The sequence below is a fragment of the Pleurodeles waltl genome, chromosome 4_1 (assembly GCF_031143425.1).
Source record: "Pleurodeles waltl isolate 20211129_DDA chromosome 4_1, aPleWal1.hap1.20221129, whole genome shotgun sequence".
Taxonomy (NCBI): domain Eukaryota; kingdom Metazoa; phylum Chordata; class Amphibia; order Caudata; family Salamandridae; genus Pleurodeles; species Pleurodeles waltl.
In genome coordinates, this window is record NC_090442.1 from 607,698,598 (window position 1) to 607,726,118 (window position 27,521).

At 43.8% G+C, this 27,521-nt stretch overlaps 1 protein-coding gene across 1 annotated transcript in view; it reads right to left on the reverse strand.

Moving 5' to 3' along the window:
- The window catches only part of UTP20 (UTP20 small subunit processome component), a 966,235-nt gene that overhangs the window by 819,612 nt on the left and 119,102 nt on the right, over positions 1–27,521 (reverse strand). Inside the window, exons 10-14 of the mRNA XM_069229033.1 lie at positions 27,322–27,456; positions 25,013–25,090; positions 15,147–15,325; positions 12,815–12,970; positions 8,246–8,334 (exon numbers count right to left, since the gene is read on the reverse strand). Of these exons, the coding sequence (XP_069085134.1) occupies positions 8,246–8,334; positions 12,815–12,970; positions 15,147–15,325; positions 25,013–25,090; positions 27,322–27,456 (637 nt within the window). The remainder of the gene's footprint in view (positions 1–8,245; positions 8,335–12,814; positions 12,971–15,146; positions 15,326–25,012; positions 25,091–27,321; positions 27,457–27,521) is intronic.

Consider the following 27,521-nt stretch of genomic DNA (forward strand, 5'->3'; position numbering starts at 1 on the left):
CCAGTGAGTGGTACATAAACCCGAGAAGACTTTTGGCGGCATTTCAAGCAACCCCACAGACTTGGCTGCTCTCTGCTGATGACGGGCTAAACCTAGAAACACGTGTCCAGAGATACACAGCACTTGCTGCACCTACTTAGGTGAAAGACTTTTTATTACTTTTTCAGCACAAAACGAAGTGACTGCATTTACCATGATGCATTGGGGCTAACCTTTTGCTTGAGTGTGAGGCAGTGTGCTCCCTTTTTTCTTTTTGTCCAATGACTGCTCCCTTGAGCTAACGAGCTGACGAGCTCTGGAGAGGCACCTGTGCGCCAGTGAGTGGTACATAAACCCGAGAAGACTTTTGGCGGCATTTCAAGCAACCCCACAGACTTGGCTGCTCTCTGCTGATGACGGGCTAAACCTAGAAACACGTGTCCAGAGATACACAGCACTTGCTGCACCTACTTAGGTGAAAGACTTTTTATTACTTTTTCAGCACAAAACGAAGTGACTGCATTTACCATGATGCATTGGGGCTAACCTTTTGCTTGAGTGTGAGGCAGTGTGCTCCCTTTTTTCTTTTTGTCCTTTTTCAACAATGGCAGATTTTTGAACGCAATATATTGGTATGTCCTCTGGGCTTTTCTGGTTGCGGGGATATATAGGGCTTGTAGGATCACCAAGAACCCGAGGTACCCAGTGCCAATAACTGAGCTGCACCTTGCAATGGTTTTCAATTGTGTACCAGGCATACAGAAATTCATTTGGTAAAATGCAAGAGTGAAAACTAGGTATCAAGGAAACCTATGTGTTTCCAAAATGGGAGCAAAAAAATTAAGTTTAGAAGCAGTGGTTATTTACACATCTCTGAATTTGGGGGTAACCATACTACCACGTGAATTACATGGCATTTCTCAAAATGACTTCTTTCTTACACACTGTCTTACATTTGGAAGGCGCAAATGCAGAGAAAGACAATTTGGTAATAAATCTTGTTCTGCTGTTCTGTGTTCCCGTAAGTCTCCAGATAAAAATGGTGTGAGTAGACTTACGGCCAGTGACAAGAAATACCCCAAAACACAACATGGACACATTACACTTTTCCACTGAAAACTAACGTGTTCTTTGCAAAGTGTCTAGCTGTGGATTTTGGGCTCTAGCTCAGACAGCACATAGGGAAACCTAGAAAACTTGTACATGTTTTAGAACTAGACACTTAAGGGAATCCAAGATGGTATGACTTGTGGGGCTCGCTCCAGGTTCTGTCACCCAGAATCCTCTGCACACCTCAAAATTTGTCTAAAAAGCACATTTTCCTCACACGCAGGTGGTGCAAAGTTCTGGAATCTGAGGGGAGCCACAAACTTCCTTCCACTCAGCATTCCCCTAAGTCTCCGGATAAAAATGGCACCTCACCTCTGTGGGTAGGCCTAGTGCCAGCCACAAGAAATGCCCCAAAACACAATGGGGATACATCACATTTGTCTATGGAAAACTGATGTTTTAAAAAAAAAAAAAAATGTGTAGTTGTGGATTTTGGGCTCTTGCAGGTTCTGTGACCCAGAATATTTTACAAACCTCAATTTATCTATAATACACATTCTCCTCACATTTCGGTGCTGCAAAGTTCTGGAATCTGAGGGGAGTCACAAACGTCCTTGCACCCATCATTCCCCCCAAGTCTACCGATACAAATGGTACCTCACTTGAGTGGGTAAGATCAGTGCCAGCAACAGGAAATGCCTCAAAACACAAAATGGACACACACCATTTTTTCGACTGAAAACTGATGTGTTTTTGGGCATTAGCACAGCCAGCACCTAGGGAAACCTAGCAAACCTGTACATTTTTTAAAACTAGACACCAAGGGGAATCCAAGATGGGGTGACTCACCAGGTTCTGCCACCCAGAACCCTTTGGAAACCTCAAAATGTGTCTAAAAAAAGTTTTTGCCCACATCTCAATGATACAAAGTTTAGGAATCTCAGGGAACACACAAACTTCCTCACACTCAGCATTCTCCTCCCCACCCCCCACCTCAAAGTCTTCTGATAAAATATTGTCTCACTTGTGTGGGTAGGCCCTCTTCAAGGAAGGCCAAAAAACATGTAGAAATTGAGGGGGAGCCAAAGCTGGTCCAAAAGGGGAGTTTTTTTTTCTTCATACGTTTTTAGGCTGACTGCTTTGGGCACCCACACAAGTGGGGCAGAAATTTTATCGGTACAGATGGGCAATGTTAGGTGTTAAGAATTTTGCGGCTTCATGCGGATTCCAGAAGTTTCCATCAGAGAAATGTAGGGAAAATGCATGATTTCAAGCAAAGTAGGAGATTTGAAGGGCACTGTGGGTAAGAATCTGGTGTGGGGTGCATGCAAAGCACACCACCCTGGACCCCCCAGATGTTTCGTTTTCAGAAGTGTCTGAATCTCGTAGATTTTTCCAGGTGGCAGCGTACCCAAGTCCAAAAAGTGCAGCCGCTCACCACTGCATGTCGGATGATATGGGGAGTCAGCCAAGCTCTCTTGGTGCATATGTAAAATCAAAACCCAAAAGAGTCAAATGTCCTCTTGCTTGTCATAGGGATGAGATGCTTTAGTCTGGGGGAGGAAGACAGAACCATGCCCATGGTGGTGGCCAGCCCCTCTATTTTGTTTTGTAATTCCCTGGAATCTAATGGGTTGTCTACCCCTCCAGGAGGAGGAGGAGGAGGAGTAATTAACCCATCCCAAACTTCTGGGGGGCAGAAAGACTTTGGTCCCCATTGAGATGGGGCCGGGGCACCCCTCTTTTACAAAACAAAATCCCTTGTCTCTAGTGCTCTTTCTGCCCTGGGGAGGGAGGGAGGGAGGGAGGCTGGGGGGAGTTGGGTGGGTGGGGGAAGACTGTGTCGAATTTTGGGAGGGGTGGGAGCATTACAGTGAACATCTAGGACAGCCCCCACCCCTACATACATATGAAAAAAGTAATCACTGGCTTCTAGTGGGCTTTCTGCCCCCCTCCCCCTTTAGGGCAGATCGGGGGCTAGTGACATAAAGACTGAATATTGGCAAAACATAATGGGGGAACAAAAGCTCTTGCTGTCCAAGAGGCTGCTCCCCCTCCCTGGTGTCTAGTGGAGTGGATCCCTGCCAGGGATTCACTTGGGAGGGGTACCACTGGAAAGGGGAGGTTCTCCCCTTTCCAAACTATACCTCTCCCGCCTGCCTCAGTGCTCAGGGGTCTGAAATAGCCCTCTGAGGACCGAGACAGGGAAAGTGAAATGAGCTGATCGGCTCATTTAACTTTCGTCTTCAGTGAAATTACCTCAACGAAACATGCGCGCTGCTCATCATTTCACCGAAAACCAAAAACAGCCTTGGGAGGCGGGGAACTTGTTCCGCATCTCCTGAGGCTGTTTTTGCAGCAAGAAAATCCCTCTGGTGTCCGCACCAAAGGGATTTCCAGCTCATGTGCAGAGGTCGTCCGGGGGCCATCCTCAGCACATGAGCACCGTGACTGAGGATGGCCCCCAGCCATCTTCAGCACGGAAAGGATTAAGTTTCAGGCAACTGGCTGACATCCACTGTGTTACATCATTCATGCGCGAACGAAACCGACTAGAGTATGCATCTGAACCAGGGGTAAGAGAATTAATCTGCATGTCAACTCCATATGACAATCAGAAGACCATGTGATTGTAAAATCTCAACCAAGAGAGGAACATACAAATTCAGTAAAGTAGGGCTCAGTTAGGAGCCCTGAGGTACTCCACACTTCAGGGGATGGGATTTTGAGTATTAAGGTTCCTTGTAGACCTGGAAGCTCCGGCCATCCAAAAAGAGAGGCAGGACATTTCAAGACTAGGGCTAGGCTAGGCTAACCATTTCTGCCTGCTCCATTTGTGTAATAAAATAGAATGTGACACAGTACTGAAATCCGCACTGAGATCAAGTAATTTCACTGCAGTCCAGTAGAATTATTCTCAATACTTACGTAGCGGCTAGAAGTGCTGTCTCAGTACTGCACCCTGGACGAAAGACTGTTTGGGTAATGTGCAATATATCATGCTTTTCCAGAAATGAAGATAACTGTTGGTTGACAAATTTTTCAAAAACGTTACTTATATCCAGCAACAAGGATATTGGCCTATAGCTTTCAGCTGATGCAGAGTCCAATGACGGTTTCTTTAGTAATGGTCTCATTGCAGCATGTTTCCATGAAGACAGCACCATACTGTCCTGAAGCGAAAGAATGAAACGAACACAGGGTAGTTTACATTTTCCCTTTGTGCAAGTACAAAAAGTGGGACAGGGCACAAAGGGGAACCCAATTTAATTGTCTTCACCAGACCTTCCCACATCTTCCTTGATGGGAAAGCAGATAAAGTATCAATAGATGAGCTGCCAAGGTGGAACCGAAATCTCACAATATTGTGCTTTATCTGCAAAAGTAGCATAAATATTATTAACTTTATCAAGGAATAACTTTGCCAGCTTATTGCAACGACATCCGGATGGAGGGGGTTAAACACACATTTTGGAGGGATTTGTACAAGATATAGCTAATTTGAATGGCTCCTTAACAATGTTAGATGCATTATCAACCTGTGTATCCCAATATGTGGAGTGTGTGCCCATAATTAGCATGGTATTTTTTCACAGCTTTCTTACAGTTTAGTTTGCTATTTGGATCTTATGCTTTCCTCCACTTCCTCTCCATCCTTTTACTTTCTTTCTGAAACTACATTAAATGTGTATTGAACGACAGGGCCTGTCCCCCTGATTGCCCCTTTTTAATGGTCCTGAGTGGTATAAGCTTGTCCAACGAAGGCTTGATCTAATCATTAAAGAATGGAATTACCCCTGACATTTATCCTTCAAATTCAGGTGTGAAATTTAAAAGGGTATTTGCCCAATTGTCAGGGTCGAATTTTGACCACCCATCAACCAATATCAACGGGCTCAGGAGTGGAAGCACTGCATGATTGCCATACTCCCTCTCGAGCTGGGCCTAAGTCTTTGAAGCATGTGAAGACATCTTGATGATGTGACCTATGGAGAGCCTGCCTTCCTGCCGAGATACCGAACAATTCAACTTGACCCACACTAAGTCCTAGGTGACTGAGGGGCTTGTGTGAGGACACATTGAGAGTGAGGAGGTTCAGGTAACATGAGGTCATTAAAGTCCAACTACCAGATGACACAAAGCATCAGGAAGAGCATCATCTGCCACTCAACGACTTTCAGCCAGAGGGAAATGCAAGCCTGCAAAACCCCTAACTCATCCTGCACCTGTAACCCTTTTTCTCCAGATACAAAGGACCATAAGACAATCAGCCTTCGCACCACTACTGTAGGGTCCGGCAGGAGTGGGTTTATATTTGTAGTCACAGTCAGATTCCAATCTTAAACAACTAGGACCCATTTGGACAAGGACACCTCGTAGACTATCCCTAGGCCTTTGGGTATATTTGCCCCAGAAAAATCTGACCATGAAAGCCATTTTCAAGGACACAGGCTGCTAAAAAACACATTTAAGGAGCAGTTGCTTTGTTCTCACACAAGCACAGAGTGTGATAATTATGTGAATCCATACTCTGGACTCCATAAAGCAGATGGTGGCAAGGATCAAGTTGTACAATGGTTCAATTCCCAAACCTAATTGTGCAAACCTGTTCACCACACTGCAACAGATATGACTTTGGGTCACTCTGCTGACAGGAACCCATAGAAGTGATTCAAAAAACTGAAACAGGAAATACATCTTCTAACAGTTAACAAAAGTGATATGTCTTTAACTTCTTTTTGGAGGTGCAAACCAAATCAAATGAGAAGCATCAAACTCTGAAGGCATATTAATCTTTTTAAGCAGTTGTCCCCGACGTGTTTTGGTCCAGCTTTGCTGTCTGCCAGTTTCCCCTGCACAGAATTGTACTCAGTGGTCTAGTGACAACTGCCTGTCTGATATTTTGCAGAGATCCAGGGACGTTTAAATATACTTCTTGAGCATGTCATACATCAGGCGCACCAGTGACACACCAAAGGGAAGCCTGTCTGTGCCCAGAGATGCTGTCAGTTTCAAGATAAAGTATTTTTATTGATATGACTCAATGACGATTCCCTTATCTCATTTTAAATTCAGATACCATAAGAAGAATTTACTCGCACTAAATGATCGTGCTCCTCCTCCATCAATGGATGTGCTGACCATTTCCTCAACGTCATTTCTGGAAGCCAAGCACCACTGCTGCTCACATATGCTGAACACGGTGTAATGCATGTTATCTATCAAAACATACAAGTATAAGTTTACTAAGTAAATACAAATTGGAGATTTACAATTGGAGCCTGGCTTAAATCGTGGTCAGTGCCAGCTCTAATTAATGCCAGCCCTTCAGATTAGATGCATATTGGTACCAATCGCCCTGGCTGAAAACATGGTGGTGGTGTCACTTTTATTAAACTCAAGTATCCTTTAACATTTTACCTTTCACTTTGCTTAATGGGGCAGAAGTGATCTCAGAAAAGTTGTTGCCTCATGCTCAGCAAACATTTGCATTTACTCAGCTATATCAGACCCCGGGGCCTGCCAAATATTTTCGAACACTTGAAGCACTTTCTTTTCTCAAATGACGGCTCTAGGAGATCCTAATATCCATTTAGATACAGCAGATAACCTATACACAAAGGAGGGTTTGATTATTATCCACTTATGCTCTTTATAGAGCTTTATGGAAACTGCCATGTATGATGTCAGACATTTCTCAGATTTAATTGTAGGCACTACACTAACATTACATCACTAGAGATTTTTCTCTTGGGTTGGTTTGTCCACTCTATTACTGTCAATAAAATCCAGATCAAATCTAAGATTTAACATGATACAATCTTTTTAAGAGACTAGGAAAAAAATGACCCACACTAACTAGAACCACCTCTGGACTTCACATCCCAGGAAAAGCTAATAGGAATTCTACTTCTTCCTTTAATATGAATGTTTCTGTAACAGATGAACAGAGTGGGTGTGGCCAAAGAGGCTGGCTAGACTACTTTTTAGTGAGGGTTCATTAAAATGTATTTGCACTTAATGTCGCCTTCTGTAATGGCAGAAATGAGTTAAAAGAGATCAATTGGAACTCTAATCAAATGAATTGCCACTTGCTAAAGGTTAATACAAGCATTCCATTTACCTTAATTTCACTGCATCTTAATTAGTGCACGTAAAATGCCTAGATATGGGTCTCAGTAGTAAACGGACAAGTAAATCAGCTTCTGAAGCCCTCCCTTTTATAAAAAATCTCATCAAGTATCTACAGGTAAAGAGCTACACTGACCAAATATGTAGATGGTCAGTGCTTTCCTTAGAGGGTTGACTAAGAAATATAAGTAATGGGATAAGGAACAGAGTGTAGAAATTATGAGGTTACCAACAAGTAGTTTGTATTTGATACTCATTAAAATCCTCCCCCTCTCCTTGGTGGGATGGAAACCTAATGCTGACTATCCTAAGAAGTGTGCAGGGGGGAAAGGGGGACCAAGTGAGACAGTGTATTCCTGGTGCTTCAGTATAGCTTTGGCCTCCATCCTTCATTTGATGCCATGGCCTATTCCATTAAGTCCCTCTTCTGGATTACTACTTTCCCATTGAATAATTGGAATTACTATGGAACGGTCTACTTTTAAACTGGTGCGCAATGTAATGTATGTTAGAGTGCAGGATCAGGATTCAAAGCTTTCATGCAAAATCCATATTCCATGTAATATTTATATTTCATGTAAACTGGATGGTCAACATTTCCATTTACCTCCTGGTACCATTTTCAAAGGTCAGTAATAGTTTCTGCTGTTCACCTTAAGGACAGAGTGCAAACTCACTCTTTCATAAACAAACATGTAACTGGCTACATTTTATATCAGCCAGACCCAAACATCCAATCTTATGTATGGAAAGTTGAAAACATAGAATTGAAAATCAACAATTGGCAGAGAGGGTTACACAAAATAAGTCTACACTCGCCTCTAGAGCCTCAAAAACCTTGATATGCTTGATAACTCAAACAAAATTCATGGGGTCTATTGTAACCCTTACCGTGTGATAACACCTACCCACCATGATCATTCCTAGAAACACAAATGATCCCCCTGAATTTCAGTCATGTCACACAAGACAACATTGTCAAGTGCCCATCTGGTGATATGTATGTATGCTTTACACCACCTTCTGAATGCATAAGGATAGCCAAGTACCTTTATTCTTCAGAGAACTTTTGTGTCATTCTTACCATTTCTGAAGTTTCCTTGGTCAAAGGAGGCAAAAAGTGAATCTATGAAGCTTATCAGACGTGGTTGAAGGGTTTCCATTTGCAAAGGTCTGTAATTAACAGGAATAATTATGCTGATTAGCTGCACCATACAACTGTAAAGGTCTTTTACAATTCATTCAACAGCAATTCAATTGGTTGATAAATATTTTGTGACAACATTTTAAGACAAGCTACCTACGTAAAGGTCCAGTAGCTCCAAAATATCACTGAAACGCAAAATAATAAGTATTGCAGGTGTGTATTCTCTTTCAGCAAGCTTCTTTACATACATAAACCCACATAATTGTGATACTTTGGTCAATATATGCAACCTGAAAATAAAGAGAAGCCTATAAGGACTGCATGTACTTCTTCACTAATAAAAACGGACACAATAATTATTGGGTTCCATACATTATCGCTCAGTGAGTTACACAATCGGTGCTTTCATCAGTAGTCATTTACAGGTCACAACTTTGAGGTTGTGAAAATTCAACCAGCATCCAATTCCATTAGAGGTCAGTAAATTGAGTGCCATTGATGGAGGTAACATTAGCAGCTGTTATGCAATGAACTTAGAAACAGCAGAGATATGAAATGATGGACTATAGACAAAAATAATAAACCTTTAGGATCAGTAACAGAAATTTGGTTCGAAGAGAGCAAGGCATTTGCAAGTTTTTGAGGAAAACTGACCTTATTTTTAGGACACCTAATTTTAGACAGAAAACACATTACATTTCTATTAACTGGAATCAATTTGGTAGAGTGCTTGATTCTGTGGAAAAACTCTAGGTAGGGAGGGATGGTTGCTCCTAGGAAGGAAAGATTCTTTAGAGAGCACTCAGAGCACAATAAATGGAGCATGACTGAGAATGAGATAAAAGCGAGACATTCTCTTCCGCTATTCCCTGAGACCTCCCCGAAATCACCCTTGATCCTGCCCCTTGGTGGGCTGTCCCAATATTTGTTCTGCCTCCATTTCAGTGCTGCATTAAGAGTGGAGGAGCTGGGTCTGATTGGGACACTATAGCCCCCATGAGGGAATGAAGTAGGAAGCCAACTGTGCCTCTTGCAAGGGCACCAAGACAGCTGTGGTTTCCTGTTGAGAAGTAGTGGGAACCTGGAGCTGGGGAAAAGAATAGCTAAAGTGGAAGTGGGGCTGCCTCATTGTCTGGTGGGCGCTACCTGTGGATTCAGTTGGACAATATAGGAAGATGTAGGTGGATATGTGATCTGGAGCGCAGCGGAGCACAGTGGCAGCCTTTGGACGCAGGTGCATGTATACACTCCATAAGCAAACTGTGTAGTTTTGGCTCAAAATCACCAGACTGAGCACTGGCAGAAGGAAAGGCACTCATGCTCACAGGTGAAAAGAGATGAGCCTGCAGGGGCTCTGCATGCCTAGAACATGTTGGTACCAACGTGGCTTGCCTGGTGTTACAGTGAGTAAAAGTGAAGGCCCCGGGGTCAGGGACAAGCTACTTAGCCACAAGTGATTTAATATTAAAATTGTAATTGGAGTGGAGGGATTAGAGGCTGGCAAGTGTGGACCCCTACTTCCACCCCCTGTGACAACCCGGGCATGACCGGCACATGTGATTTTCGTGACACACCAAGGAATGCTTATGTAATTACAGGTAGGCTCAGAGTGAGCATTGGTGAGACAAGTACTGAGAGGCAGGGCACAACCTTTATGTCCCTTGTGGTGTGTGATGGGCCTTCAGGGTCGATGATTGATGACATCCCCACTCCCTAATTACCTCTCAGAATAGGGTGGGTGCAGACCCCAGAAGGCAACCAGGGGCCCATCACCCAAATACCACTGACTGACTTGGGCATGGCGACCTCAAATTGCAGTGCGGATTCTTGGAACAATGGTACACCCCAAAGGAGAAAATGGTCTGCCTGCAGAGATGCACATAGTGATGCACACTGGATCACAGACTGAGGACACACTAAAATCAGTGGAGATGATCCTAGTGAGCACAATCCAACGATACCCTGCAAAATCCAACCTTAAAAACCAAACCAAAGCTGTCACCATAGACATAAAACCTGCTCCTTCACTGACCATAGACGACTGGCACAGAGGGTAATGCAAAATAAATCTACACTGTCCTCAAGGAGCTGACGGTGTGGGACAGAGAGAGAGACATGGTAAAAGGTTCCATGCAGAGCGTTACTTGCCCAGGGTCACTTTGGGATCTGAAAGGCCATTGTTTTCTCCAGTGTCTATTTCATATGCTTGAGTGCACACTGGTTATAATTTTCTGACTTGGTAAGCTAGGAGGCTTGGGACACCGGCAAAATGAATGGGAGTAGTTCCTTGCTTAAAGTGCAGGTCTATACACTTTGCTTGTAATTCAGGAACCCCACCTGATTAAAAGGAGCTAGACAAAATGAGGTAACTAGAGGAGCCAAATGGTGGGTGCAACATACTCAAATATTTTATGAGGGACCATGGTCTGTATTGCCCCACTGGAGCCATACAAGTTGAACCGCACAATAGTGGAAGATGTTATTACGGAGGGGACAAAGGATAGGAGAGGAATGGTTTTGGCAAGTATTTACACACATAAAGAGATTCAAATTAAATTCCTTAACTCACTAGATGCAGACAAGCTTGATGAAGCATGTCTTCTGGGAGGGGAGTAAACAAATGGTGCTAGATGTTCTGAAGCACAGATCGGTGCTGCCTTTGGAGGTGCCCCATGCAGGTTGACCTCCAGGCAGTTTGCCTCTTCAATCTCACATTGGCACATTGGCAGTTAATTGAGGTTTGGAGGGAGTTGCATCCCCATAGATAGGATTTACACCAGCCTACACACACTAAGCACAAAGCTTCAATTGATGTTGCTGAGGTAGAATACCTGAGCATATAATCCCATTTGATTGCTGGTGGTGATCTCTGGACCCTGAGTGTCAATACCAACTTGGCAGCTTCCGGTTGACACACTCTCTGATGCCTCCTTAGGATGGAGGTGTGGGAGCACATCATTCAATATTTCACTAAAACAAAAAGACAGGTAGAGATAACACCCCAATCTCTCTTGGGGATCTCGTGCATGTGGAGAGCTGCCTCATAGCCCTGAAACCACCTGTGGATGTCATTCTCATGAGTGTACGCATTCCCTACACTCTTGGGAAGGTTCAATATCCTCTCAGAATGCACTGAAGAAACACTGCCACCATCTGTGCTGGACCTGCTCCTGCAGTCCAGCTCCTTCAAGCTCAGCTCCTGAGCTAAATGCATTTTCTCCTTCTCCATATCAATTAGCAATTTTGTCTTTCTCATTCTCCCGCCTCATCCTAGCCAGCTCCAGCTGAAGCTCCCTTTCATGCTGCAGCTTGAGCTTCTGCTGCATTTCCAAATGATGCCTCCTGGTTTCCAGCCTATCCTCCAGTTCCTCATGGGTCAAGCCTTTGGAAGAAACACTGCTGCCTGCCTTGGAGGTCCTCCCTCCAGGCATCCCTTTGTTATTCTACAAGACATGATGGATGCTTTGCACCTCCATATCCACAGCAACATTCTCCTCCTCGGTGGGCTATCAGCCTACGTTGCTGCCAGCCAGGCCTTCAGTGTCTTTTGCACCTTTTTAGTGAGGTTTTTAATAGGAAATTTGAACTCTTTGCAGAAGTTTTTGAGCTGAGGCACCGTATAGGTCTCCAAGCTCTCCAACTCAAACACTACTTCTGCAGCTCCAACTGATGGCTCACCAGACATGATTGTGACTAAGGTTTAACAAAGGTGCAGTGTTTCAGAAGGCAAGGAAAAAAGCAAAAATCTAAGAGAAAAAAACAGTATGTGGTTGTGTAATGGTCTGCCATAAAACAGTAGTGTACACCAATCACTATATGTCAAGTACAAATACAAGTCTTATCCTCAACTGCTGATCACCAGTGTTAGAAATGGGGTCTCTAGTTGGCAGTCAGTTTGCACCCTGTCCAAGTAGGGGAACCCTCAGTCTAGTCAAGATAAGGGAGATACACAGCTCAGATAACCCCTGTTCACCCCCTTGGTAGCTTGGCACAAGCAGTCAGGCTTATCTCAGAAGGAACGTGTAAAGTGTTTGTACAAACACACAGTTAAAATACCACAAAAGCACTGCACTCAACACCAGTTTAGACAAATAGCCAAAATGTATCTGAGTAAAACAAGACCAAAACGACAAAAATCCAACATACGCAAGCAAAGATAAGAATTTTGAAAGATTAAACTTCAATACAGCGCTTAGAAATCCAATAGCTCTAACTTGGGCTATCGCGACGTTGTTGACAGAGTCATTCTCAAGAATCCAACGCCACTCTCGAGGAGGGTGGCGCCGGTCCCTGATGCACACGGGACCCCCAGGTACTGTACCTTTGGTAAACAAGAAAATGTAATTTGAAAACCCTTTGCAGTCAAAGCGAGTTTACTTTTCAGAAAGCACAAATACTTAAAAAAAGGTAATAGATAAAACACGTTTGAATGAACTTCACAACATATATTTACCAATGCTGACTATGTGTCTTGACATAAGCCACAATCAAACAATAATTTTTTACCGAATGTGGGGAAGAACGATGAGGGCAGTCCATGGATGAGAAAGGTCAGCAACATCTTCGTGCTCTGGTAACTCAATCAAAGATAAAATGTAGTCTAGCACCGTTACTGGCCCTTTTTTCTGGCATGTCGCACTTTTTTGGAGTACTTTGCTGAACCTGAAAGGCAGCATAACATTTTTTGTTAATCTCTAAGGTGATCAAAAAATAATGACTGATTTCAAACAAACCTATAAACTGGAAGAATTTAGGTACGGTAAGTCTGAGCAAGAAAGCAACAGCCTGCATTAGATGGCAATGCAATCTATAAAAAATAATTTGAAGAAAAAAAAATAGGTCTTTCCGTTTGAACCTACAGGCTTCGCCAATTCCATTTGGTGATGCTATGCAGAAGGGAAAAAAGGGGCAATGTTATGACTGCTGTTGCCAGTCGCATCATTCTGTAGTTGTTTGCATGCCTCAGGATGCATGCATGCATCTAGAAAATTATGCAAGCTCCAGTTAAATTTTTTTACTTACCATTCCAAGGTGGTGGATGGCACGTGGATTGGCAAATAAAAAAAAATACATATTTTCAATGGAAAAGGGCAAAATAACAGGGGTTGGGGGGGAAAAAAAGGAGAAGCAGTGTGGGGAGAAGGGAAAAACAGGGATGAGAGAGAAAGAAGGGTGGAGAATAGAGAAGCACATGATGACGAGAACTACGAACAGCATGGGAATGTGGGGTGAAGAAGAGTACCTTAGAGAAAGACAGAATGCAACGCATGAAGGAGATAGCAGCGAGGGATGGAGAGAAGCATATGAGGGTGACAGCATCCTACAGCTTGGCGGGAGAGTTTGGGTTAGGAACACAAAAGATAGAGGAGCAAACAAGTGAGAGAGCAACACAGAGTTAAAGGGCAGATATTTAGAGGGTGGAAAAAAATACAAGGGGGGAAATGTAACAAAAACAAAATCCAACAAGCTTTCTGGATCGACCACAAGAATAGCAGAAGATACCTCAGCTTACGTAGTGTGTTTCGGGACACCTTATGTACCCATCCATGATCTATCCCAAGGTCTGGGTATTCTAGAGCAGTTTATTCTACTAGCAAGTACGGAGACATGGTCACTGCTACCACCAAATATGTGTTAGCCAAATTATTACTGAAGATCAGTCCTACAACAGAAAATTCTACATTTGAACATGTAGGCAAGCAACTTCTATATGTTCTGCATGTCATATGGCACAAGAAAATATACATTTGTGCTACAAAAGCAGTAAATCATAACACTGACGCAGCTATATGCAGTCACTTGATAGCAACTATAACAAGCATTTGCAATGCAACGGGTCTCGCGTTTGCTCATGTTAGAGCTGATCGCGTTGTAAACGCCTAACCTGACTTTTCACCTATCGGCAAAAGTGCTTTTATGTATGTAACCCGAAAAAGTGCAATTAACTGTGTAAAGCGCTCGACTTCTGCCTAACAAAATCGCGCTAGGAAAATAGAGAAAAAAAGTAGTCCACGAGCCGGACAGAAAACAGCGAGCTTCGCATGTTTTCTGTACTTGGTCGATGCGTTCGAGGAGGGCTAGCCACCGGAAAAGGCATGACGTATGCATGCCTTCGACTAATGAAAGCAAGCAGACTTTAATAGGCAAGCCCAGAAACCAATGAAAAACACTGACGTGACGTCGACAAGGCTCCGAGCCCTTTTTTAATACCTAAAGCGTCTCGCTGCGATACGCATGCGCGCGCATGCAACGCAGGCTCGACCCTAAAAAGCACAATTACACAACTTAGTTTGGAGGTGGCTGAAACAAGATGAGTTACTTCTGATAAAATCTTTTTTTTTTTTTTTCTACGAATGCTTCTTACGTTGTACTCCAGTTTGTCCATTTTCCTCAAATTGTTGCATTAACATGAATTGAGAGCCTGTCTACCTGCATCAGAGTAAATGAAATCAGAACTAGACACTAAAGCAAAATCACCTCAAGATGACAACCCATAAAAATTTAAAGCAAGCTTTCTTTGCAATTACACTTGTCAGAGATGTGGAAGGATGTCACAGAAAGTACCAGTGTAGTCTTTTCACACTGATCCACCATATGCCTTCAATCTGTGACCTTTAAGAAGCAAAGAAGCAAGTTAACTCTACAAAACCTATCTAGCATGTGGTATACCAAAAATGCCAAGACCTCTCAACCTGTGTGTTCAAGCATTAGTATGGTGGTGGCATGAGTAGCCTATACTAAAATTACTTTCGATTTTGCAAGTAAAACTGAACAAAACATGCACCAGTTTTCGCAAAGGGAATTTTCATTTTGAAGAAATTAGAAAGACCATACTTACAGCACTGTTTCCTTTGTGAAAAGCAGAGGGTATTTCTCAAACGCCATTGATGCCACACTAGGCGGTTCAGCTTTTTCTAGGATAAGTTTTGCCAAAAGCACCAGAGCCTCATCTTTGAAGACACATCCTTCTGACATGAAGCAAAGCTCAATATACTCAAGCAAACTAGGTAGGAAATACTGTAAAGCAATTTAAGGCTGACATTTAGTTTTAATGGATTTTTGGGCAAGTACAGAAGAGGACATCAAAATGTGAATTGAATTCTGTTGGCAAAATCCTGTAACAACACCCGAACCATATACTTCGTTTTTCATATAGCTTAAACAATTAAACTCCTTTAACAAAAGTAAATTCAATCTGCAAACAAAGATAAAGGCAAATGCTCTTTTGCTCTGGGTACACAAGATTTTGCTCTTCATACAATCATTTGCTATATCTATCTATATAGCTATACATACATAGATATCTATCTCAAAACAAAGGTAGTCTGTTGTTTGAGTGGCACACTCATCTGCTGGTGATTGTGACGATGGGGACCATCCATGGAAATATATAGATAACAAAGAATTTTCACAGCACTCCACAAGTCCAATTATTTCTCCTTTATTTCATTGCATAGCTGTAGCTATGCAATGAAATAAAGGAGAAATAATTGGACTTGTGGAGTGCTGTGAAAATTTGTTATCTACATATATATCTATATCTATAGTCACTTAAAAAAAACAAAGGTTACAGGGACGTTATAGTTAGGTTCACATTTTAAACGTACAAAACCAAAGACATTCACTAGTTATAGTAAGAGTTATCTGAAGTAACTATAACTTATGCCCAGCTATAACTCGCGCCCTCATCATGCACAGTTTGTTCGTCAAAAATGTTACTGTAAATATTACAGTGATATTATCAATGATGTTATCAAAGATGTCATGAGTGCCATAATTTGTGGAATAATCAGCAGTGCACAACGAGGGAGCGAGTTATAGTTACCTTAGGGCACAGGTTATAGCTACTTCAGATAGCTAACTATAACTGGTAAATTTAAATGGTTTTGAACATTTAAGATGTGAGCCTAGCTATAACGTGCCTGGAATCTTTGGACTTTAAGTGAATTAATATGTTTTTTTTATATAGTTTTTCCTAACTATAACGTCCCTGTAACCTTTGGTTTGGGTTTAGGTGCATGCAGGAGGATTGGCTGCATAGACCAGGCCTTGCGGCCAACCCCTGCCTTGCATTGCCTAAGGGCTTATGCGGCACTGGTATTATTTACATCTGTTAACCATAACTATAACTGCTGAATTTCTAAGGTATTGTGCGAGGAAATTCAGAACCTAACTACCAAGTTCCTGTAACCTTTGTTGTTTTCAGTGAATTATAAAACCTTAAAAATTAACTTTAAAAAAAAAGAAAGGTTATATAGACGTTTTAGTTAGGTTCAGTTTTACACACACAAAACCACAGAAATTCATCAGATATAGTTATTTCATCAAGTAACTTTAACTTGTGCCCTAAGGTAACTATAACGCGCGCCCCCGCCATGCACAGTTTTCTCATCAATAATTTCACTGCAAATGAAAAAGTTATTGTAAAGAAATGGCTCCCTGTTGCAGTTACTCCCCACTTTTTGCCTGATACTGATGCTGACTTGACTGAGAAGTGTGCTGGGACCCTGCTAACCAGGCCCCAGCACCAGTATTCTTTCACCTAAAAATGTACCATTGTCTCCACAATTGGCACAACCCTGGCACCCAGGTAAGTCCCTTGTAACTGGTACCCCTGGAACCAAGGGCCCTGATGCCAGGGAAGGTCTCTAAGGGCTGCAGCATGTCTTATGCCACCCTAGGGACCCCTCACTCAGCACAGACACACTGCTTGCCAGCTTGTGTGTGCTGGTGGGGAGAAAATGACTAAGTCGACATGGCACTCCCCTCAGGGTGCCATGCCAACCTCACACTGCCTGTGGCATAGGTAAGTCACCCCTCTAGCAGGTCTTACAGCCCTAAGGCCTAAGGCAGGGTGCACTATACCACAGGTGAGGGCATAGGTGCATGAGCACTATGCCCCTACAGTGTCTAAGCAAAACCTTAGACATTGTAAGTGCAGGGTAGCCATAAGAAAATATGGTCTGGGAGTCTGTCAAAAACGAACTCCACAGCTCCATAATGGCTACACTGAATACTGGGAAGTTTGGTACCAAACTTCTCAGAATAATAAACCCACACTGATTCCAGTGTTGGATTTATAAAAAAATGCACACAGAGGGCATCTTAGAGATACCCCCTGTATTTTACCCAATTGTTCAGTGCAGGACTGACTGGTCTGTGCCAGCCTGCTGCTGAGAGACGAGTTTCAGACCCCATGCGGTGAGAGCCTTTGTGCTCTCTGAGGACAGAAACAAAGCCTGCTCTGGGTGGAGGTGCTTCACACCTCCCCCCTGCAGGAACTGTAACACCTAGCAGTGAGCTTCAAAGGCTCAAGCTTCGTGTTACAATGCCCCAGCGCACTCCAGCTAGTGGAGATGCCCGCCCCCTGGACCCAGCCCCCACTTTTGGCGGCAAGTCCAGGAGAGATAATGAGAAAAACAAGGAGGAGTCACTGGCCAGTCAGGACAGCCCCTAAGGTGTCCTGAGCTGAGGTGACTCTGACTTTTAGAAATCCTCCATCTTGTAGAAGGAGGATTCCCCCAATAGGAATAAGGATGTGCCCCCCCACGCCACAGGGAGGAGGCACAAAGAGGGTGTACCCACCCTCAAGGACAGTAGCCATTGGCTACTGCCCTCCCAGACCTAAACACACCCCTAAATTCAGTATTTAGGGGCTCCCCAGAACCTAGGAAACGAGATTCCTGCAACTTACGAAGAAGAGGACTGCTGAGCTGAAAAACCCTGCAGAGAAGAAGAAGACACCAACTGCTTTTGCCCCAGTCCTACCGGCCGGTCTCCCTCCTTCGGAAGAAAACTGCTCCAGCGACGCTTTCCCCAGGACCAGCGACCTCTGAATCCTCAGAGGACTGCCCTGCTTCCAAAAGACCAAGAAACTCCAGAGAACAGCAGCCCTGTTCAACAAAGACTGCAACTTTGTATCCAGAGGAGCAGATTTAAAGACCCCTGCAATCCCCGCAAGAAGCGTGAGACTTGCAACACTGCACCCGGCGACCCCGACTCGACTGGTGAAGAAACAACGCTACAGGGAGGACCCTCCGGCGACTCCAAGACTATGAGTAACCAAAGTTGTCCCCCCTGAGCCCCCACAGCGACGCCTGCAGAGGGAATCCCGAGGCTCCCTGTAAAGAAATGGCTCCCTGTTGCAGTTACCCCCCACTTTTAGCCTGATACTGATTCTGACTTGACTGAGAAGTGTGCTGGGACCCTGCTAACCAGGTCCCAGCACCAGTGTTCTTTCACCTAAAATGTACCATTGTTTCCACAATTGGCACAACCCTGGCACCCAGGTAAGTCCCTTGTAACTGGTACCCCTAGTACCAAGGGCCCTGATGCCAGGGAAGGTCTCTAAGGGCTGCAGCATGTCTTATGCCACCCTAGGGACCCCTCACTCAGCACAGACACACTGCTTGCCAGCTTGTGTGTGCTGGTGGGGAGAAAATGACAGTCGACATGGCACTCCCCTCAGGGTGCCATGCCAGCCTCACACTGCCTGTGGCATAGGTAAGTCACCCCTCTAGCAGGCCTTGCAGCCCTAAGGCAGGGTGCACTATACCACAGGTGAGGGCATAGGTGCATGAGCACTATGCCCCTACAGTGTCTAAGCAAAACCTTAGACATTGTAAGTGCAGGGTAGCCATAAGAGTATATGGTCTGGGAGTCTGTCAAAAACGAACTCCACAGCTCCATAATGGCTACACTGAATACTGGGAAGTTTAGTATCAAACTTCTCAGAATAATAAACCCACACTGATGCCAGTGTTGGATTTATTAAAAAATGCACACAGAGGGCCTCTTAGAGATGCCCCCTGTATTTTACCCAATTGTTCAGTGCAGGACTGACTGGTCTCTGCCAGCCTGCTGCTGAGAGACGAGTTTCAGACCCCATGCGGTGAGAGCCTTTGTGCTCTCTGAGGACAGAAACAAAGCCTGCTCTGGGTGGAGGTGCTTCACACCTCCCCCCTGCAGGAACTGTAACACCTAGCAGTGAGCTTCAAAGGCTCAAGCTTCGTGTTACAATGCCCCAGCGCACTCCAGCTAGTGGAGATGCCCGCCCCCTGGACCCAGCCCCCACTTTTGGCGGCAAGTCCAGGAGAGATAATGAGAAAAACAAGGAGGAGTCACTGGCCAGTCAGGACAGCCCCTAAGGTGTCCTGAGCTGAGGTGACTCTGACTTTTAGAAATCCTCCATCTTGTAGAAGGAGGATTCCCCCAATAGGGATAGGATTGTGACCCCCTCCCCTTGGGAGGAGGCACAAAGAGGGTGTACCCACCCTCAGGGCTAGTAGCCATTGGCTACTAACCCCCCAGACCTAAACACGCCCTTAAATTTTGTATTTAAGGGCTTCCCTGAACCTAAGAATTTAGATTCCTGAAACTACAAGAAGAAGAGGACTGCTGAGCTGAAAAACCCCTGCAGAGGAAGAACAGAAGACACCAACTGCTTTGGCCCCAGACTTACCGGCCTGTCTCCTGCCTTCCAAAGAAACCTGCTCCAGCGACGCTTTCCAAGGGACCAGCGACCTCTGAATCCTCAGAGGACTGCCCTGCTTCAAGAAAGACAAGAAACTCCTGAGGACAGCGGCACTGCTCCAAAAGAACTGCAACTTTGTTACAGAGGAGCAGATTTAAAGACCCCTGCAAATCCCTGCAAGAAGCGTGAGACTTGCAACACTGCACCCAGCGACCCTGACTCGACTGGTGAAGAACCAACACCTCAGGGAGGACCCTCCAGCGACTCCAGGACCGTGAGTAACCAAAGTTGTCCCCCCTGAGCCCCCACAGCGACGCCTGCAGAGGGAATCACGAGGCTCCCCCTGACCGCGACTGCCTGAACTCTCCTTTCCCGACGGCTGGAAAAGACCCTGCACCCGCAGCCCCCAGCACCTGAAGGAGCGGAACTTCTGTGCAGGAGTGACCCCCAGGAGGCCCTCTCCCTTGCCCAGGTGGTGGCTACCCCGAGGAGCCCCCCCCTTGCCTGCATCGCTGAAGAGACCCCTTGGTCTCCCATAGGAAACTACTGGAAACCAGACGCGTGTTCCCACACTGCACCCGGCCGCCCCCGCGCTGCTGAGGGTGTACTTTTTGTGCTGACTCGTGTCCCCCCCGGTGCCCTACAAAAACCCCATGGTCTGCCCTCCGAAGACACGGGTACTTACCTGCTGGCAGACTGGAACCGGGGCACCCCCTTTTCTCCATTGAAGCCTATGTGTTTTGGGCACCTCTTTGACCTCTGCACCTGACCGGCCCTGAGCTGCTGGTGTGGTAACTTTGGGGTTGCTCTGAACCCCCAACGGTGGGCTACCTTGGACCAAAAACTGAGACCTGTAAGTGACTTACTTACCTGTTAAAAATAACAATACTTTACCTCCCCCAGGAACTGTGAAAATTGCAGTGTCCACTTTAAAAACAGCTATTTGTGTTTTATGTAAAAAGTATAAATGCTAATGTAATGATTCAAAGTTCCTAAAGTACTTACCTGCAATACCTTTCAAATGAGATATTACATGTAGAATTTGAACCTGTGGTTCTTAAAATAAACTAAGAAAATATATTTTTCTATAACAAAACCTATTGGCTGGATTTGTCTCTGAGTGTGTGTTCCTCATTTATTGCCTGTGTGTATGTACAACAAATGCTTAACACTACTCCTTTGATAAGCCTACTGCTCGACCACACTACCACAAAATAGAGCATTAGTATTATCTCTTTTTGCCACTATCTTACCTCTAAGGGGAACCCTTGGACTCTGTGCATGCTATTCCTTACTTTGAAATAGCACATACAGAGCCAACTTCCTACACTCCCCCTGACCGCGACTGCCTGACTCTGAAATCCCGATGCCTGGAAAAGACCCTGCACCCGCAGCCCCCAGGACCTGAAGGATCGGAACTCCAGTGCAGGAGTGACCCCCAGGAGGTCCTCTCCCTTGCCCAGGTGGTGGCTACCCCGAGGAGCCCCCCCCTTGCCTGCCTGCACCGCTGAAGAGACCCCTTGGTCTCCCATTGAAATCTACAGGAAACCTGACGCTTGTTTGCACCCTGCACCCGGCCGCCCCCGCGCTGCTGAGGGTATACTTTTTGTGTGGACTTGTGTCCCCCCCCGGTGCCCTACAAAACCCCCCTGGTCTGCCCTCCGAAGACGCGGGTACTTACCTGCTGGCAGACCGGAACCGGGGCACCCCCTTCTCTCCATTGAAGCCTATGTGTTTTGGGCACCTCTTTGACCTCCGCACCTGACCGGCCCTGAGCTGCTGGTGTGGTGACTTTGGGGTTGCTCTGAACCCCCAACGGTGGGCTACCTTGGACCCCAATCTTAACCCCGTAGGTGGTTTACTTACCTGCAAGAACTAACATTACTTTACCTCCCCCAGGAACTGTGAAAATTACAGTGTCCACTTTTAAAACAGCTAAATGTGTTTTGTGTAAAAGGTATATATGCTATTGTGATTATTCAAAGTTCCTAAAGTACTTACCTGCAATACCTTTCAAATGAGATATTACATGTAGAATTTGAACCTGGGGTTCTTAAAATAAACTAAGAAAATATATTTTTCTATACAAAAACCTATTGGTCTGGAATTGTCTCTGAGTGTGTGTTCCTAATTTATTGCCTGTGTGTATGTACAACAAATGTTTAACACTACTCCTTTGATAAGCCTACTGCTCGACCACACTACCACAAAATAGAGCATTAGTATTATCTCTTTTTGCCACTATCTTACCTCTAAGGGGAACCCTTGGACTCTGTGCATGCTATTCCTTACTTTGAAATAGCACATACAGAGCCAACTTCCTACAGTTATATTATCAATGATGTGATGGATGATGTCATGAGTGATGTAATGTGTGAGATAATTAACCTTGCCTTGAGAGGGCGCAAGTTCTAGTTACCTTAGGGCACAAGTTATAGTCATTTGAGATAACTATAACTATAACTAGTTAATTTCGGTGGTTTTGTGTATCAAAATGTGAACTATAACGTCCCTGCAACCTTTTTTTTTTCTTCAATGAATTTTAAAGGTCTTTTTAATTCCATTTCCTAACTTTAACTACTGTGGGTGGGTGTGTGAATGCATGTGTGAGTAGCTGTCTGGGTCTGTGAGTGGGCGTGTAAGTGGCTGTATGACAGTGGTTGTGCGGGTGTGTGAGGGTGTGTAAGTGGGCGTGTGAATGGGTGTGTGAGGGTAAGTGGGTGTGTGAGTTGCTGTGTGGGTCCGTGAGTGGCCGTATGTGCTTTTTTAAATTGAGGTCTGGACCACATTTCCACCACAAATCCATGTATTCTAGTGCGCAAAAAATGAACCGTTTTTGGGCAATTTCTTATCTATGAGGGATCCCTCAAAGACCCCTCCATGGGTTCAGGGCATCTCTACCCTGGCCCCTACCATCACTTTTACATTTTATTTTCCCTCTGGGAACAGAGTCCAGATGCACAAAATGGCAGTCACAACTTTCCTCTCCAATTTCTGCCAGTCAATCACAGCACTGCTGTTGGTGCATGGATCAGCGGATATACCCAGATCCACAGTGGATCTGCATTTCTAAATCTATATAAAACTTTTACTTTAATAACTTCAAAACTACTAAACAGTTGTACACCAAATTACAAAAAGCAAACTTTCTGGACCAAGATCTAGCTTTCTGCTAAATTTGGTGTAATTCGGTTTAGCGGTTCGTGCTGTAGTTGTGTCTAAAATCCCTATAGGAAATTGCATGGGGAAAACGTGTTTTGGGACACCCCCGCCCTTTTTCGCGGTCCTGCTTGAAGGATTACCCTAAATCTGTCCAGACAGCAGCTGCAGTGACTGGCAAGCTAGTTTTGAAAATTTCCTGAAGATTTGTCAAACGCCACCAAAGTTATTAGCAACACAAAAAACGCTCTTGCTACGGAAACTAGGTCCTAACTCAAACTACCTAAAGGTGACAGCCAGCAGGTAATAATTTATTTTATTTTTTAAATATGTGTATATATATATATACATATATATATCTCACATTGATAAGATTCGACAAATCACTCACTCAGCTGTATCCCCAGCATGAATCCACAGCATCATTTGTTTGGCATAAAGGCAGCCGCTGACCAAACGTTTGTTACGGTATTTCCTTTTTTATTTAATGTGCTACTCCTGAACAAACTTAATGTCAACGCGTTTCGGCTGACAGATTCTACTGGACACTCCCCAAATCCAAACAACAACTACCTCATATACATTGTTAGTTTTTCGTCTGTTATTGCAGCTACAGTGTTAGAAATATTGGTACTGCCATCTTGTAGTGTGAAAAGTGATACAGTTAACAATCCTATTGTTCCAAGTGTCTTGGTATTATTCATAATCCTATTATTCCAATTGTTTTAATGTTGTTCACATAATGCAATCCATTTTAAATCATACACATAGATTGGAATGATGGAACATATTTGATTCTTATGCACAAGATTGTAAAGATGTCCACTTAAACTGCCAATACTTAAAGTCTCTGCTATGCATATGAAGGTTAAATAAAGTGGCATGTGTATATACATATATATAACTAATTTGGAGTACAATAGCATAATAAATTAAAACCCAGGATAATAATGATGTCCATATAAGCAACCAATAAATAAGGTCTATAGAAATCACTCTCTCACCACACACACATATATATTTATATATATTAGTTATAGATCCATAAAGATATTTTTGCCTAACGCAAATTAAATTTGCAGGTATGCCCTCATCACTTTCAAAGAAATATATAAAATATATACGTACATTTCTATTAAGAGGTTATGAGGCATGATATGGAGTTTGTTCTCACTGGTAACAGATGAAAACAAAGCCACCATTCAAGAGGGCAACCGTAATGATTTATGCAACAGCAGCACCCGGACACATATTTACTAGAAAATAAAAAAAACAGAAGTTCTCTCATACTGCGTACATCAACACCCACCATAAAGACCCTACAGTGCACAAGACAGACAGTAAAAAGTGCTGTTTTGTTGGCCAACGTGAACTGACCACTCCGGTCTCTATCCACCACCACAATCTGTGTGGGGTCCGCCTGTTCTGCTCCCTCTCTGTCTTTTCCTCAAAATGTCCAGAATGAGGTACATGGTAGCTTTCTAATGAATTATTATTTTGCACCCAGGCAAAGCCATATAGAAGGGCTGAAGCAACTTAGCAAATGACGGAGCTGGTTGCAAATTGTCAGATTGAGGCTGTGCTCTACTATGGAGGAACTGAAATTAGGTCTGGAGGACAGAGGGTGAATTGCAGTGAGACTGAGATAGAGCTGAGGATGTGGAATGGTTCTGTTCTGATCGATGATTAGGGGAGGCCGAGTTGAAGTGACACTGAGGTGAAGAAGGGTGATGCTGAAGTTAGGTATGATTAGACTGAAATAAGGTAGAGTTGAAGTTTGAGTACCATGGGTTTAAAGTGCTGCTGAAGTGTGTGAGAGAGGTGAGGATAGGGTCCGATTGAGATGAGTAGAGGGTGAGTGGTATGTTGTGAATGTTATGGTGACGTAAGCATCAAAGTCATAATTTTGAAAGTACCTTCTTGTCTTGACAAGATAGTACCTTCCACTAAGGTGAGAACCCCTGGTTGAAAAATGAAATCACTATAAAGATGACTGAATCTGAACAGGGGGAAAAATAGTTAATCTAAAAGCAAATTCTTCTTTTCAAAGAAAATAACTTTAAATCACTTACTTTCTCAAATTGCTTCATGGAAAACATTTCTTCACAAAACTTCAAAATGAGGCTTCTTTCAAATCCACTCGTAAATACCTGTGAATGGAACAACTTTTAGAATTAGTAGGATTTGCATGTACAGACCCTGCATTTTAAAATGAGATTTAAAATGAGATGAAACACTGACAGATGATACAGTTCTAGAAAGAACAACCCACACCATGAAAGAATCTGATTCCAGTCCATGAAAAAGCAAGTGCTGTCTGACTGGTTCGCATTCTTGATTTGTCCCAGTCACGAAAGCCAAATAAAAGGCTCAAGCGTGCCAGGCAGAAAGTACGCTCTCTAATACTACCACACATTGCAACAGGACCAATAGGACTGGGTTTTACTGTGAAAAATATTAGTGTGAAGTTTTACGTTGGGGTTCAGCTTCTTTTGAAATAAACACCTCTCCTCTTCCTCTTGAAAGGGCGCCTGTCAAAGCAGGAGAGACTCACAGGTGCACAGTTCCAGAACACAGGCCATAAGAGAGATTTGAGTTCATAGCTGGATGCAAGCCACAGTCATATGAGCATGAAAAGGATGTCAGGCTTCCAGCCTTGCTTTTTATGATTCCCCTATCAGCCTCATCTTTTTCCTGAGGTGTTCAGGCCCCTTCCTTGTGATCTCTCACTGAATCAAAGAGCTCCCTTTGAAGTTTACAGGGGCAGTCCCTCTCTCTCTCCTTCTCCAGTGTGTCCCACCCAACTCACCGGGATGTAACAATACACATATCTGTCTTAGTGGATTTCTCTACCTCCTCATGTCATTACCAGGAAGGTCTAGGCTTCCCAAAATGGAACCCAGGGTCCTCCATGTAAAGAACCATTACAGGCACACTTGCACTCAGTGTGTGTCCACTGCACACACACTGTCCAGCACTGCTACTCCCATGCTGTGCGACCCCAGGAACACACACATTTAGCACTGCTCGGTACTGTAGATTTCCTGAATTGTGCCACTTGCAGGAACAGATATAGGCAGCACACACATTCACAATGCGCACACTTCACAACACTACACCCTTCGTGTATTGTATTTCTCGCAGGTACACATAAACCAAGTACATGTATTCAGCATGCACGCACTGCACAGCACTACATCTCTCATGTAATGTACTCCTTGCAGGTATACATACATTCAAGTACATGCAGTCCCCATGCACACCCTGCAGAGCCCTACATCTCTTGTGTAATGTACGCTTAGTAGCTATGCATACACCCAGTACACGCCTTCACCATGCAAGCTCCGCACAGCACTGCTCTATCCCTATACTGTACCCTTCCCGGGCACACATACAACCAGTGCAGTGTCACCACCACTGCGCAGCAATTTAAACCTAACTGATGTAGGCCAAGGGGTGAGTTACATACACAGTAGCAGAACTTTTTTTTAAAAGGTGAGTAAGCATTTACTATATACTATACTATAAAAACGAATTCTTATATCATTTGTGCGCACATCTGTATGATGACAGTTGACAAGTAAAAGCCCGGGAATTTCAGCGGAGCCCAAAGAGTGCATCTTTCCCACAAAAGACTGGGAAAACTGTATTGTATGCTCAGAAAATAACTACACCTTCAAGAACTCTCTGGAGTCATCCTCGATACAGAAATGACTGTTCTCCCTCAGAGTAACTCTGTGGTACAATCAGTCGACTAAGATATCTTCAACACCTTTCATTGCCACGTTCTCAGAGATGTCACTGCTGCAGTCAACACACAATTCTGCATCCAAAATAAATGTTCAGAAACACCTAACAAAAAAAATAAGATAGCATCTCTGGACTGTCCAGAGTCCTGTTGTCCATCATGCCTCTATTTGTCTCACAAAAAACACCCTGGTCCATTTAACAAACATCTCTACTTTCCCCTGTGCAGGGTGTACAATGTAGATCTTCTGATTTCTATGATAATATTTCTAAATACTGTTCCGGATTCTTCAAGCTTTACACCTCAACCTGGAGCAGAAATGGCATGTTAACCTCCTACTTTTTTTTTTTATCTACCCCAACATGTACCACCAAGCATAACGTCAAATAAGGATAACTGATAGACACTTTTGGCCGTGTCAATTAAGGACTATAAGATCGGTTACTAGTCACATCGTTCAGTAAGAGTACCTGAGTATCAAAAGCTATCCTGTGCAAGTGATCTGTGAGATACACAGACGTGTCAGTGCATGGAAACAGGTCACTGTACATTTGTAGTGGTAAAAGCCAAGACACTCCATTAAAAACAATCTTTCTATACGTTAATCAATATTTTATGAGAGATAGCCATTACCTTCTTAACGGTTTCCTCCATAATTGTACTTTGAAGGCAAACATGTTCATCAAGAAATAAAGTTCTAATAATGTCAAGAATACTCTCACAGCAGCTTTCCGATAAACTGGGTGCCTTGAGCATTTCAGTCATAGTCTACAACATAAATTGGACAAGAAGATGAATGTTTTATCATGCATTAAACCAATTAGCATCAATCA